The sequence below is a fragment of the Solanum dulcamara genome, chromosome 8, assembly GCF_947179165.1.
Source record: "Solanum dulcamara chromosome 8, daSolDulc1.2, whole genome shotgun sequence".
Lineage (NCBI taxonomy): Eukaryota > Viridiplantae > Streptophyta > Magnoliopsida > Solanales > Solanaceae > Solanum > Solanum dulcamara.
Genome location: NC_077244.1, coordinates 63,632,536 through 63,648,738, shown reverse-complemented (window position 1 = coordinate 63,648,738; position 16,203 = coordinate 63,632,536). Strand labels below are relative to the sequence as shown.

At 33.1% G+C, this 16,203-nt stretch overlaps 1 protein-coding gene across 1 annotated transcript; it reads left to right on the top strand.

Annotated features, from left to right (window-relative positions):
• The first annotated feature begins 9,912 nt into the window (after positions 1-9,912).
• Positions 9,913-16,203, top strand: LOC129900428 (UDP-galactose transporter 1). The gene is made up of 5 exons (XM_055975402.1): positions 9,913-10,249; positions 12,879-13,128; positions 13,596-13,803; positions 15,114-15,345; positions 15,851-16,203. The coding sequence occupies exons 1-5, from the start codon at positions 10,139-10,141 to the stop codon at positions 16,070-16,072; spliced, it is 1,023 nt and encodes a 340-aa protein (XP_055831377.1). The 5' UTR covers positions 9,913-10,138; the 3' UTR covers positions 16,073-16,203.

Genomic DNA, 16,203 nt, shown 5'->3' with positions numbered 1-16,203 from the left:
TGGAGGCTCGCTTCCGGAGTGCTATGTGACAAGAATGTGCCACCAAAACTTAAGGACAAGTTCTACAAAGTGGTGGTTAGACCGGCTATGCTGTATGGGGCGGAGTGTTGGCCAGTTAAGACTTCTCACATTCAAAAGATAAAAGTTGCTGAGATGAGAATGCTGAGATGGATGTGTGGGCACACCAGGAGCGACAGGATTAGAAATGAGGCTATTCGGGACAAGGTAGGAGTGGCCTCGATGGAAGACAAGATGTGGGAAATGCGACTGAGATGGTATGAACATGTGAAGAGGAGAGACACAGATGCCCCAGTGCGGAGGTGTGAGAGGCTGGCCATGGATGGTTACAGAAGAGGTAGGGGTAGGCCGAAGAAGTATTGGGGAGAGGTGATTAGACAGGACATGGCGCAGTTACAGCTTACGGAGGACATGACCTTAGATAGGAGGGTGTGGAGGACCCACATTAGGGTAGAAGGCTAGTTCATAGTCTCATTATTCTTCTCTATTTATAGGCGTAGTAGTGCATTACGATCTCTTGCGCTTTGACTTCTGATTTCTGTTATTTCTGTTATTATTTATTGCTTTTTATGCTTTGATTACTCAATTTTACCTGTGACGCTTTCATTATTTATTTAATCGTTATTTGTTATTTGTATTTATTTATTATCTATTCGTTATTTGTTTTTTTTCCTCATAAAGCTTTTAATTTTCTATTCTTATCTAACATTTTTATGCATTTATGCTTTTACTGAGCCGAGGGTCTCCAGGAAACAGCCGTCCTACCTTGGTAGGAGTAAGGTCTGCGTACATTCTACCCTCCCCAGACCCCATATTGTGGGATTTCACTGGGTTGTTGTTGTTGTTGTTATACTATCACTGATGATGACTTACTTGAGATTTGTTTTTCCACTTTTCAAGCTTCAAATGTGTTGCTACAACAACAATATCGTGAAAAAGGATTTAAGAAATATTCTGAAATAATTACATGCCTACTTGTGGCTGAGCAAAATAATACATTGCTGATAAAAAATCATGAAGTTTGTCTCAATGGATCTGCTCCATTCGCTGAAGTGAATGTTGTAGTAGCACATAATCAGTCTGAATCAAGATAAAATAATTATCGTGGTCATGGCCGTGGTCACGGACAAGGGCGAGGACGTGGTAAAAGATGAAACAATTATCATCATCATGATGGATATAAACATGAGAACAATAAAGTTCCTCAAAATAATTCTTTCAGAGGTAAATTTAATATTTGCCACCAGTGTGGTATGAAGGGTCATTGGGCACATGAATGTCGTACGCCCGATCATTTTGTGAACTTTATCAAGCCTCTCTTAAAAGAAGAGATAATAATGTGGAGGTGCACTTGAATTTTTGGAATGATGGTAATGAAGTAACTTCCTCAAATAAATATGAAGATATTGAGGCAAGTCTTGCTTATAAAGATGATGATTTTGAAGATCTACCAAATATTACTTATTTGGAAACTGAAGACTTTATAAATATTGATTGAAAAATTGACCATCTAATTGGGGATAAATATTATAAAAATAGTTTTACTATTATGTTTGATATTATGTTGTCTTTCGTAAAAATATTTCTTAAGTCAGTGCAAATTCTTAAAGTTTCTTATGTTGTTAGTTTTTCACGTTCTTATAATGTATCTTTTTGTTTATGAAGAATATGGAAATTTTTCAGTCATCAATTGGATTCAAAATCAATTATGATAATATGTGTCTTATTGATAGTGCCACAACACACACTATTTTAAGAGATAAAAAATATTTTTCTTGCTTTATTATAAAGAAAGCTAATGTTAATACAATATCTGATAGCACAAGATTAATTGAAGAATCCGGAAAAGCTAAAGTTGTACTTATCGGAGAAACAAATTTAACAATTAATGAAGTATTATATTGTAGTAAGTCTCAAAGAAATTTATTAAGTTTCAAAGATATTCGTCAAAATGGTTATCATATTGAAACTACAAATAATTAAAATAATGAATATCTTTACATTACTACAATGATGTTGGGCAAAAAGTTTATACTTGAAAAGTTATCCGCTCTTTCATCTGGCTTGTTGTAACGACCCACTAGGTCATTTTGCGTACTAGGATATTTTATTCATAAAAGAATCATTCCGTAAATTTATAATGGTATTTTGGACTTTTCGATATCTTCGGTTAATTAGTTAAGGATAAATTTAAATAACTAATTTAATTAGTCGGCTAAATTGATATATTATTCAATACTCCATACCACTTATCCCATATTTATTAAAATAAAGTAGAATAGGGTTTAATATTTTAATTGTCCACTACTACGCAAAACTGAAATGAGAAAAGAGAGAAGACTAGAACATACCTATGGACGACGGAAGCAGCCCAAATTGCTTCAGGTAACCACCGAAATTCCTGTAATTTTATAAGGTTATATTAGTATATTGTATTGTTGAGTTGAGGGAAAAGGAATGGAAATTTCAAGAAATTTTAGGTGATAAATTGGTCACTGTTCGTTTTTGATTTTAGGAAAGGGGATAAGTTTTAATTTTCTTTATTAGGAATAATTGAGGCAATGATTAAGTTATTGGAATTGACATATATACAATATAAGATAGGTATTGGTTCTACGAATTCCCTTTTGTTGCGTTATTAAGTCATAGTTAATTTTGGTTTTAACTTATTCTATTAATTATCATATTATGATTCAGGTTTTGATATATCGGGATAAGTAATTAAGTAATAGGTATATTGTATTATATAAATTCTATTAGTGTTACATTATTTGAAGGAATTGAAACTTAACCCTTACTTAAGATTTAGGAATATGCGACTTGAGGTATTAATTGGTATCAAAATTTAGGAATTTGATTATAGATTTGGATGGGTTATTGAGTCTAGGTTAAACATATATATAATATTAGTGTCTACGGGTTCTTTGCTTACGAATATTGTATATTTGATAGATTGGAAACGTGAGGCATCGAAGAAAGGGAAATCACCGGTGAATTAGTTTGCTTGACTTCGGTTCGTCGGTTGAGATAGGTTATGGTTTTATTCTATATCATAGATAGACTCTCAATAGAGATTGATAGTCATTGAGTAATGTGTAAAGTTTACTATGCATTTAATTATTGTGGTTTGAATGATTGATATGTTATTGTGATTGATTTGCAATTCCAAGACCGTGAAATCCATAATCTTGAACTTGCCATTTCAAAAATGGTGCCTTGAATAAAGAAGGCTCGATGAAATATTGTTAATGAAGTGAAATGTGATAATAAAGAATGATAAATTAATTATATTTGGATCGGGTGTCACGAGCCGATATGGAATATTTGGATCAGGTGTCACAAGCCAACACGGTATAATTAGATCGTGTGTCATATTCCGGCATGGTATATTTGGATAGGGTGTCACGTTCCGGCACGGTAATACTAAATAAATCAAATTAAAATGACTTAATGCTACCCAATTTTTAATAACTCATTTCCCAAAAAGAACGTGATGTGGAAGCCTGAGTCCTCCCGAGTGATCTTGATATTGTTGACTGGTTATGTAATTGTTCACTGTGTTGTCATTTGATCTTGATCTTGTTGGTTGCCACCTGTTAAGTGCTATGGTTGATTTCCCGCTATTACTTTATGCATATTGATTTTTATTTTGAGTCGGTCGATGATACCTACTCAGTACATGTTGCCCTATACTGATCCCTACTTGTATTTTTCTTTGTTTTATTTTGTGGAGTACAGCGAGTGTTCCATTGACTTTGACTCGACCTCATCTCTAGCTAGCTAGTGTCCAGCACATCAGATTCCAGGATGAGTTATTCCTTCTAGCTCGTGTTAGATTCTCTCAGGCATGGCATGATGTCCTTAGTTTTTGGACACATTAAGTTATTTATTTACTCTGGTATTTGATATTTTCAGACTCAGTATTTTAGAATTAGATATCCTTGAAGTGATGACTTTCAAATTTTGGCGAACGTATGTAATAGACATGACTGTCATATGTTATAAGTTGAGATTTGTATCGTTGGTTCTTCCACTTAGGAGGTTAAGTGTGGGTGCCACTCATGGCCCATTTTGGGTCGTAACACTTATACTTCACAAGTATTAGCATGGTTGAAACACATGCCATAGTAAACCCTTTGGTTTACTAACTCAAATGATTTTATTATTTGGCATGAGCGGTTGGGCCATCCCGGTTCTAATATGATGTGCAAAATTATTAAGAGTTCACATGGACACTCTTTGAAGAACCAAAAGATTCTTCAATTTAAAGAATTTTCTTATGCTGCATATTCTCAAGGCAAATTGATTACTAGACCATCAGTAATCAAAAGTGGGAATTGAATCCCCAACATTTCTAGAACGTATACAAGGTGATATATGTGGGCCTATTCACCCATCACGTGGACCATTTAAATATTATATAGTTTTAATAGATGCATCTATAAGATTGTCACATGTGTGCTTATTATCAACTCGTAATATGACATTTGCGAGATTACTTGGTCAAATAATTAAGTTAAGAGCACAATTTTCAGATTATGCAATAAAAACAATTCGTTTTGATAATTCTGGTGAGTTCACATTTGGCATTTAATGATTATTATTTGTCCACTGGGATAACAGTTGAGCATCCGGTTGCTTATGTTCATACTCAAAATGGTCTAGCGGAATTATTGATTAAACGTCTCTGATTAATTGCTAGACCAATATTTTTTAGAACAAGACTTCTCATTTCGTTATGAAGTCATGCCATTTTGCATGCAGTACGTCTTGTGCGGATTAGACTCATAAATTATCATAAAGTCTCCTCATTACTATTGACTTTTGGTCAGGAGCAGAACATTTCCCATCTTAGAAAATTTGGATATGCAGTATACGTTCCAATTGCTCCACCACAATGCACTAAGATGGGACCCCAAAGAAGATTGAGAATATATGTTGGGTATGAATCTTATTCTATCATAAAATATTTGGAACCTATGACTGGAGATTTATTTACTGTAAGATTTGTTGATTGTCATTTTGATGAATCAGTATACCCAGCATTAGGGAAAAAAATAAGCAGTTGAAAAAGAAAATAGATTGAAATGCATTATCACTAACTCATTTAGATCCTCGTATAAATACATGTGAACTGAAAGTTCAAAAGATAATTCATTTGCAAAATATTGTAAATTAACTGCTAGATGCATTCACTAACTAATCAAGAGTTACTAAATCTCATATTCCAGCCGCTAATGCTCCAATTCGAGTTGATGTCCACTAGAACAATTAATGAATGCAAATAAGTCTACACCACATTTAAAATGTGGTAGACCGATAGGTTCCAAAAATAAAAATTTTTGAAAAGGAAAAGAATCAAACAATCAAGATGATCATGATATGAAAGAATCTGCTCAAGAAGAGCGGGGAGACATAACAATTGATAAAACCTTAGAAGAGGTTAAGGCGCCTGAAAATTATGAAGAAATTTTAATAAATTATGTCTCACCAGGAAAAATATGGAATCGAAATAATGTAATTGTCGACAATAGTTTTGCTTATAATGTTGCTATTGAAATAATACAACAAAATTGGAATCTTGAACCAAAATATGTCGATGAATGTAGACAAAGGAAAGATTGGCCAAAATGGAAAGATGCAATTCAAGTTGAATTAGTTTCGCTTGAAAAATGCGAAGTTTTCAGACCGATAGTCCTAACAATTGAAGGCATAAAAACAGTGGGGTATAAAGGGTCTTTGTGCGAAAACGAAATGAGAAAAATAAAGTCATAAGATATAAAGTACGACTTGTGGCACAAGAATTTTCGCAAAGACCTGACATTGATTATATAGAAACATATTCTCATGTGGTGGATGCAATCACTTTCAGGTATCTTATAAATCTAGCAGTTCATAAAAAACTTGGCATGCATCTGATGGATGTCGTTGCAGCCTATTTATATGATTCTCTAGATAACGATATTTTTATGAAAATTCCTAAAGAATTTAAAATGCCTGAAATATATTAAGATTCTCGGGAAACTTGTTTAATAAAACTTTAAAAATCTCTATATGAGCTGAAACAGTCAAAGTGAACGTGGTACAATCGTCTTAGTGAATATTTGCTAAAAGAAAGATATAAAAATAATTTAATTTGCCCTTATGTCTTTATGAAAAGGTCTGGATCTGAATTTGTCATAATAGTCATATATGCTGATGATTTGAATATTATCGGAACTCCTTAAGAACTTTCAAAAATGGTAAAATATCTGAAAAAGGAATTTGAAATGAAAAATCTCGAAAAGATAAAATTTTGTCTTGATCTACAAATTGCACATTTTGCAAATAAGATATTTTTCTATCAATCAACATATACAGAAATATTTTAAGGAGATTTTACAAGGATAAAGCATACCCATTGAGTACCCTAATGGTTGTGAGATATCTTGATATTAATAAGTATCCATTTCGACCTCATGAAAATGATAAAGAGCTTGTTGGTGCTGAAATGCTATATCTTAGTGCAATTGGTGCATTAATGTATCTTGCCAATAATCTAGACCAGATATAACTGGGGTGGGAGAGGAGCGGAAAGCCACTTGACTGTAAGGAGAGGACAACCTCTTGTTCCTACTCTTTCTCAGTAAACTTATTAGCAAGATTTAGTTATTCCTCTACGCGAAAATACTGGAATGGAATTAAGCATATGTTCAGATACCTCCAAGGACCACCGATATGAGATTGTTTTACTCAAATGAATCCACGTCAGAATTGATTGGTTATGCAGATGCAGGATATTTGTCTGATCCTCAGAAAGGTTGATCACAGACAGGCTACTTATTTACATGTGGTGGTACAACTATATCATGGCGTTCAACAAATCAAACAATGGTTGTGAATTCTTCAAATCATGCAGAGATAATAGCCATTCATGAAGCAAGTCGAGAATGCGTTTGGTTAAGATCAATAACTCAACACATTCAAGAAATATGTGGCCTTTCTTTGACAAAAAATGCTCCAATAGTATTATATGAAGACAATGCTGCATGTATGACTCAATTAAAGGGAGAATACATCAAATGAGACAGAACAAAACACATTTCACCAAAATTCTTCTTTACCCATGATCTTCAAAAGAAAGGTGAAATAAATGTTCAACAAGTTCGTTTAAGTGATAATTTAGAAGATATGGTCACCAAGGCATTGCCAACTTCAACCTTTGAGAAATTGAGATACAAGATTGAAATGCATCATCTTCGAGATATTAAATGATGTCTTCATTAGGGGGAATATAACACGCGCTGCACTTTTTTTTCCTTAGTCTAGGTTTTGTCCCACTGGATTTTTCTAGCAAGGTTTTTAATGAGGCAGCAATCAATGCATATTGAGAATAACTATATATATTTGTTCTTTCACTAAAATTTGTTTTTCTTTTACATGGATATCCAAGGGGGAGTGTTGTAAATGGATATCCCTTTCACTCTTTTTTTTCCTACTCCTTTTTAGTCAAATTTGACATACTTAACTTTGGCTATAAATAGCCAACGAATGTGTACAATTCAGCACACTGAGATCAAAAATAATTCTATCTTCCTTTCTTATCTTTTGCTTATTCTTCTTATAATTTAATTACTTTTGTAACAAGGTATGAGAAATATTATTAGTAGTTTCTAAAATAAAAGGGTCTCGCTAAAAATGTATTCGACTCAGGTAGTTTTGGTAAAATATCAATTGTTTAGTAAGTATTGAGTTATAAAAAAGATTGAATGATTTTTTAGGTGAAATATAAATAGTTGAGTGACTTTTCAGCTATAAAACAAAATTATTTTACTTTCTAAGAAAAAAATAATCCATTACAGACTATTTAGATGGACTTATAATTGGCTTATATAAGTTAGGAATTATATAAGTTATAATTTTTGACTTATTTTTTTCTGATTGACTTAAAACAAAACTTAAAAATACTATGTTTACTTTAGTCAAACCCTATGCAAGTTCTTCAAAACTACTTTGAATTTAAATTTTTTTAAATAAGTTAATTCAAACAGGCTCTTAGTTTGGAGGACCATACGAGAGATATTATCTCACAGAGAGTGATAAGTATTTTTTATGCTTAACCCAAAATTTCATTTCATATGACTATTTGAAGATACCATATCAATTTTTATTGCTCCATTGTGTATTGACCAAAATCTGACTTTTCAAAATCCTTTTCTATTTTATATCAATATAATTCAATTAATTTTTAATACTTTATTTTTAAAACGGAAAAGGGTCAAAATTATCTCTGAACTTTGAAAAATAGTTTATTTATGCCCTTCGTTCTACTTTAGGGCCAATTATACCCCTACCGTTATACTTTGGGCCAAATATGCCCTTGAGATTAAATCTGTTTTTTTATCTATTTTTTAAAATTAGTTTTTTTTATTTTATTTTAAATTTGTTTTTAAAATCTGTTTTTTATATGTTTTTTAAATCCATTTTTAATCTATTTTTAAATCTGCTTTTTAAATTTTTTTTTAAAAAATTATGTGAATGCAAATTTATTTTAAAAACAAATTTAAAATAAAATAAAATAAACATATTGTAAAAAATACATAAAAAAACATATTTAAAAATTTTTATTTTAAATTTGTTTTTAAAATCTGTTTTTATATGTTTTTAAATCCATTTTAATCTGTTTTTAAATATATATTTTTTAAATCTGTGAATGTAAATTTATTTTAAAAACAAATTTAAAATAAAATAAAATAAACATATTGTAAAAAATACATAAAAAAACAGATTTTAAAAAAATAAATTAAAAAGCAGATTTAAAAATAGATAAAAAAAAGGAATAGATTTTTTTAAAAAAATATTTTTTAAAAAATGGTTTTAAAAACAGATTTAAAAAAAATTAAAAAAACATATTTAAAAGGGGAAATAAGTTGACCACTGAGAAACTGATACGTGGCATTCTGTTATATTCAAGGGCATATTTGGCCCAAAGTATAACGGTAGGGGTATAATTGGTCCTAAAATAAAACGAAGGGCATAAATAGGGTAATTTTGGCCCTTTTCTGTTTTTAAAATGTCACAATAGAGTATTACAATATTTCATAAGTTAGAGTTGTGTTTGGTCATACATTTTGCGAAGAATATTTAAAATTCAAATGTACTTTTTTTAAATGACACAACATATGCTTTAAACATGAATACAACTCAAATGAGATTATTTTATAAAAATAATTTGAAAAAGAAAAATTTATCAAAGTGATTTTTTTTAATATTTTCCAAATTCCATATACACCTTCAATTTTTTTTATTTTTTATTTTTATAAAAAAAATCACAACCAAATAGATCCCTAATTTAGTTCAGTTGATTTTTAATTAAGCATGAACGCCCGTAAATCCAACATAATTATGCAAACATAGAGTAGATAAAGTTACTTGGAAAATACTAAACGTTTGAGTACTCATTTAGTGTGCGTTTGATACGAAAGAAAATGTTATGCATATTAATATTTTTTTGTAAAATAAATGAGTTTGTTATTTATTTTTAGTATTTGATAAATAAATAAAATAATAATATTTTTAAGAACATTTGTATTTAAGCTAACAAAATATTATGAGAATGAAGATTTGGGAAGAGATAGGGGTAGGTGGATTACTTATGAAATTTATTTCTTTGCTACCATTAAGGAAAGTATTTCTCTCATTTGAAAAGAGTTTATTTTTTCCTAAAGATAATATTTTGATCAACTAAATATAGAAAATATTTTACTCGGTAACAAATACACCTATATTAATATTTGTGGAGATCTGATTCCCCATTTAATAATTATGGAGAGAATAGTTTCCTATATAGCGAGGGGGAGGGGACTGGGTACGGTGCGTGTGATGTAAAATTACCATTACTACCCTTCCCCCCTCCCCCAGTACCTTCAAAACAAACAAAATCACGCCTCTCTTGTCTGAGTTCTCAATTTGTTTTGAGGAATCAAAAGTCACAAAGCGAATTATGCTTTCAGCTTAGCTTTCGCTTACACTGTCTCCTCTCTTTCAATTTGTGTTTAATTTGCTGTTGTAGATCTTCGTTGATTGATGCTATAGAGGAGAGCGAGTTAGTGAAAGAGTAGGCGTAATTAAGGGGAGAGAAATGGAGGAAAGCAGGTTGTGTCAATGGACTGTGATTCGATCCGTACTTGCCATTCTTCAATGGTGGGGTTTTAATGTCACTGTTATTATCATGAATAAGTGGATCTTTCAGGTCAGTTCTTCACATCTACCGTATTTGTTTATTTTCTATTCACATCTGGATTTGTTATTATCTGATGTTCGCAGGTTGTATCAGTGGATAATCTCTAATTTCATTATGCCGTATGTATTTGTTTGTATTTCTGTATGCCAATCACATTCACTTATGGTCTATATTGATCGGACTCTCCAAAAATGTTGCCGCACTGGTGTTGAATTCTCCAAAAATCACTACTTTTGGAGTATATTACACGCACCGTCGATATTTTTGAGAGTTCGAGCAACATAGCTTATGGTAGAAGTATTTTTTTTTTCAAATTACAATTTGATATCAACAAATAATAACCATGTGGGCGGGACTTGGACTCGGCAAGGTGGTAGGTTTGGGTTGTACCTTGGTGTTCAAAACAGGCAAATTGTAGCACGATCCTTGCTGGCAATTTTGTCTTTGTCTGTAGAGATTGAACTGTAGCTAGCATATTTGTTTTGTCTGTATGTCTTTTGTTTAACAAGTTTCAAAGTTTATCTCTTTCTTATTTTAGCTACAAAACAAGTTATTCTTCTATTTGTCGTTTGTATTGCACAATGAACTTGCTTTCTTTGTTTCAACTGCTGCCAATTTTTGGTTGATGAGCACTCTCCTCAGCATTTTTTGTGTGGTGGACTATCTGAAATTTATTTATTCATGAATTTGTTTGAGTGATGGCTGACGGGTGGTAGAAAGTCCACCGACTTTTGACCCTTATCTGCAAATTTCTAGTTTTTGTATGCTAAAGCAAGTATCCTTCTCTCTAGATTAATATTAGGAGGAGGGGGATAAGAAATTAAAAGAAAGTATGAATACAAGAATAGATTCCAAATAGTTAGTACTTAACTGGTAGAGATTTGTTCTGAATGTGGTATATAATTTTACCATGACTAGGATTAAAACATTAAAAGAAGGAAAAACACATTACAACATCTAGAGTGACAGATAGGATTGAGTGTCCTTAAGGGTTTTCTTTTATCATGCCGTCCTCATTCTTCCGGTGATTCAGAGAATTGTGTAAACCTTATATCAGCTCTACACTTTCGAGCTTAGCACCAAAAGAGGCACACATAAATGCATCAAATATACTACATTCCCCTGTAATGGAATACAAAAATCTGATCCTCCTGAAGGAATAAGCACAGCAGAGTCATGGAGTGAACTTCGGGCCATCATATCCATAAACATCGTCCCCTCAAATTGACGAACACATAACTCAAGTCAAATGGAAAGGCACATTTCTGTCTAAAGTTATTGTTTGCTTTTTCTTTATGTGCTTTGCTTCATCAATGGCTGATTAGCATAGCTACTGGTATATTAACAAATTTTTGAAAGAGAATGTTGGGCTGCTAAGGTCCAACATGTTCACAAGATGGTGTCCCAGATTTTAATTTTTTTATTTTTTTTAAAATAATTGCCGATGTTAAGTCATACAAAATTAGACAAGCTAAAAAATGATTGCATTGGACAAAAGGTGCTGGTAACACATCAAAAGGATAAAATGAGAGTGTCGCTATAGATGGTTTGATCTTTCCCTATGCAAATATTGAGATGCACCAGTTCATAAATGTCAAACCATGATGGTTGAACTTGTTAAAAGAGGGACGAGGTAGACCTAAAATCACCCTGAAGGAAGTTGTCTCAAAGCATTTAAAATCTCTTGGAATCCATGCTGACTTTAGCCAAAAATAGGGAACAACGAAAAAAGAAGAAGATCTATATAGGTGATACCAACAAGTTGAGAATAAGCTTAGTCTTGTGGGCACACTTATATTAGTCCAATATTTGCTAGGAGTATTATTCTAGTTGGGGAATTTGCAAGTCACTGTAAACGTTGCGAATTTTAGGTTACAGAAGCTAAATTATTGTATATTGTAACTGGATGAGTCTAAATGGAACTAAATTATTGTATATTGGAATGGGTAGTAGCTGACACCATCGGCTTGGAATTGAGGCTTTGTTGATGTTGTTGTAGTATGGATATTTCAAGAATGTGCTTTGCTGTATTTATGATACTCCCGGAACCTGTCTCCTGGTAGGGTCTTGTAGATTCGACGCCAAATGTCTCAAAGGTGAATTTAGTTCTGATTATTTTTAGGCTATGGTTATCTTGTACTACTGAAATGCAACTGTAAAGTCTTCCTCTGTGTACTAATTCTACTGCAGCAGAAGCAATTTGTTGTTCTTGGCCCTTCTTCTTAATGTGTTGCTTGTTGTGAAGCACTATTCCTAATTAGGTAATAAGGACTTGAAAAGAAGACTTTCCAGGGATAAATGCATACTTCCGCTGAGTATTTCCACTTTTCTTTTGTTATGTAAATACATAATTTTAGAGAGGTATAGCCTACATGAACATTTCCTACATGGCAAAGCAGTTTCAATCGTAAGCTCCCCATAGTTATAACCATGCACAAGTTATAGCATAAAATTCAAATATCTTCATCTCAAGTTAGTTAGTGATGGTGCATGTTTTGCATGTTCAATAATTTGTACTTACTCAATTATCTTTCTGTGTGTTTGAGATATTGGTATCTCTATTATCACTTCCATTGTTTAGTGTATGAAGTTATGATTACAAAGAACTAATGCTATGTTGATCTTTTATCTTTTGCAGAAAATGGATTTTAAGTTTCCTTTGACAGTGTCTTGCATACACTTTATCTGCTCAGCTATTGGTGCATACATGGTGATTAAAGTGCTAAAGCTTAAACCTCTTATTGTGGTTGACCCTGAGGATCGCTGGAGAAGGATTTTCCCCATGTCATTCGTGTTTTGTATCAACATAGTGCTGGGCAATGTCAGCCTGCGCTACATCCCTGTTTCATTTATGCAAACAATAAAGTCATTCACCCCTGCAACTACAGGTGATTTTTGGGTAGAACTTTTATATTTTATTACTCCTTGCGTATCAATTTGTTTATCTGGTTTTGACTTGACACGTAGTTTAAGAAAATAAAGAAGACTTTTGAATCTTGTGGTCTTAAACTAAATATATGTAGAATGTACAAAATGTCCTTTAATCTTTGTGGTCTCAAACATGTCGTGTGGAAAGTTTAAATTAAAGATATAACAAAAAAGGGAAGTGACATTCTTTTTGAAATGGATTTAAAAGGAAAGTAAGACAAACAAATTAAAAAAGAGGGAGTGATAAAGAATTTCTGAGACAAGCTTGTTGCGAAAGATGTAATAACGCACAACAAAACATCTTAGCAATTCTTCATGACTTAGCTTCATCTGTGTGCTTATATATTTTGTCATCTCATTGTGCTGCTTTTCCAATTCTTTCTCCTTTAACGATGGAGGACATCTGACTGCCATGTCTTTGTAACAGTTATTTTGCAGTGGCTAGTTTGGAGCAAGCACTTTGACTTACGGATTTGGGCGTCTTTGATACCTATTGTTGGAGGAATTCTCCTCACCTCCATCACAGAGCTAAGTTTCAACATGTTTGGATTTTGTGCTGCCTTATTTGGTTGTCTGGCTACATCCACAAAGACTATCCTTGCAGAGTCTCTACTGCATGGTTACAAATTTGACAGGTACTGACCTCTCTCTCTCTCTCTCTCTCTCTCTCTCATATACACACTTTCCCCCTTATTTTGCTAGGAAGGTTCGGGAGAGGGGAGGTCAGTGACCACTTTTAACTTCCTTTTCCATGGGAAAGGCCACCAGTCTAGGTGGGGATTCCTATGGTTCCTGCTAGCTTGATTGTCACCATGAAAGAAGAGTTAAATATGATAATTCCTCTGCAGGGTTCATCACCTTGTTGATGGTTTTACCTTGGCATATCATCACAAAATAGTGAAGAAGATAAAAAGGAGGAGATGAATATTTTAGTCCCTCCCATCTGGTTTCAAACCAAAGATATAGGTTCTATGACCAGTTTAGGCCTTAATTTAGAGTTAAATAACTCGGGATAAAAAGTTTGAAATTCATGATCAGAGAAATGATGTTGACTTTACAAGGAATAAGAAAATTAATAAAAAGGAACAACAAAGGAACTCAAGCTCTTGATTTTTCTCCCCCCCCCCCCCCCCCTCCCCCCTCCTCAAATTCATCCAGTTTGCTCATCTTTGTCTATTTTACTAGCCCTTTCAAGGATAATATTTGTACTGATGAAAACAATACTTTAAGATTATAATTTAAAGCTGTGAGGGAAAGACGGGGAAGTCTGCAGTTATTCTTAATTTATGTGTTTCATTTATCTCTAGAATTAGAATCATCGCCAGCTTCTTTAAATTCACCAGACCCGGTGGAGCCAAATTTATGTTATTTATTTCCATCGTGATAGTTTATTTTCAAGTTTTATATTCTTGTTCAAATGGAATATAGGTGTGTGCTTCTTAACCTAAATCCTCGGCTACCCGGACATCCTATGAAAAAGAAGCATTAAATCAAAACCTCCGTCTACATTTCTTTTCCTTAATTTCTTTGTTGTGACATCATATCATGTGGCTCACCAGAAATAACAGTTATTTCTCAATGAATCAAAAATTGCATTTACCTGTCAACAACAACAACAAAAGAATAGAGTTGTTCAAATTCCAGCGGAGACAAAAACACGAGGTGATTTCTTCCCATCAAACCTAGCTTTGGTGGAGAGAGTTACCTGGTATTTGTTGTTGGTGGGAGGTTACATGTATCCCATGTAATTAGTCAAGGTGTGCCAAAGCTAGCCTGGACACCAGTTATCAAAAAGTAATAATAATAGAGTTGGCTTCCGAGATAAAGTTGTATATCAGTATATGTGTTCATAATCAACAAAATTATTGTATTATTTTGGACACTACTTTTAATTATGGAAATATTGTTTTTACACGTAATGTTGATTTACTTTTATGTTTTGTAGCATAAACACGGTATATTATATGGCACCTTTTGCCACAATGATCTTGGCGTTACCAGCCTTACTACTGGAAGGCTCTGGAGTAGTGGCATGGTTGCAGACTGATCCTCCACTTCTTTCATCCTTCTTTATTATTTTTGGCTCTGGTGTACTGGCTTTTTGCCTCAATTTCTCTATCTTCTACGTTATTCACTCTACCACAGCAGTAACCTTTAATGTTGCTGGAAACCTTAAGGTACGGGTGCTGCTCTTAGTTAGTTTACTAATGCTTATGGTTAGTTTCTTCTATGAAATAGTTGTTGTATATATTTTCTGGTATTCATGCATAACCAGAGCCAACAATTTTTCTGGCCCGTGGTTTCACACTTCTAATAATTCAGTATATGTCAGCTCAACTGATTTGGCATGTTCAATTGCATTAAGAGAATACGCATTGAATTTCTGGTTGTAGATCCATAATTAATAAAGAAGTGTGTGTGATTGTTCCAGAAGAAATGAAACAAAAGATGTGGTAGAGCTAGGACAGTTATTGTATGAGGTCTACCCAATGCTAGATGCAAAGGCACATAATAGATCGATATGAACATCATGAGCTATCCCATAATAAAACCAGTCGGCTGATACCTTCCTAGATGTGTTATTTTCTTATTTATAAAGTTATGCAATTGATAGGAAGACTGATTTTTAATCAGTATTATTGACTTTCACTTAAAATTTCTTTTGATTTCTTACCTTTGCAGGTTGCAGTTGCTGTAACTTGTTCATGGCTTATCTTTAGAAACCCAATCTCAATGATGAATGCTGTTGGATGTGCAATAACGCTTGTCGGATGTACATTCTATGGGTACGTGAGGCACATGCTCTCACAACAAACACCAGGCACTCCCTGTACACCTCGAACCCCCAGAAAGAGTATGGAGTTTGTTCCTCTAGTAAACGAGAAGTTAGAGGATAAAGTTTAATGCCGGGTGTACTTGAAACATGAACTGGCTAAAAGTTTGGTATAGAAGAGACGAACCGTTCATTGTTGTCTAATTACTGTTTAGGTAAATCGAATTCTGAATCTCTTATTTAACTCATTTATTTACCTTCA

Coding starts and splice junctions, on each gene's coding strand:
- LOC129900428 (XM_055975402.1), top strand. CDS start 10,139: ATGGAGGAAAGCAGGTTGTGTCAATGGACTGTGATTCGATCCGTACTT. Junction 13,129..13,595: donor ATTCACCCCTGCAACTACAG/GTGATTTTTGGG, acceptor TCTTTGTAACAG/TTATTTTGCAGTGGCTAGTT. Junction 15,346..15,850: donor ATGTTGCTGGAAACCTTAAG/GTACGGGTGCTG, acceptor TTACCTTTGCAG/GTTGCAGTTGCTGTAACTTG.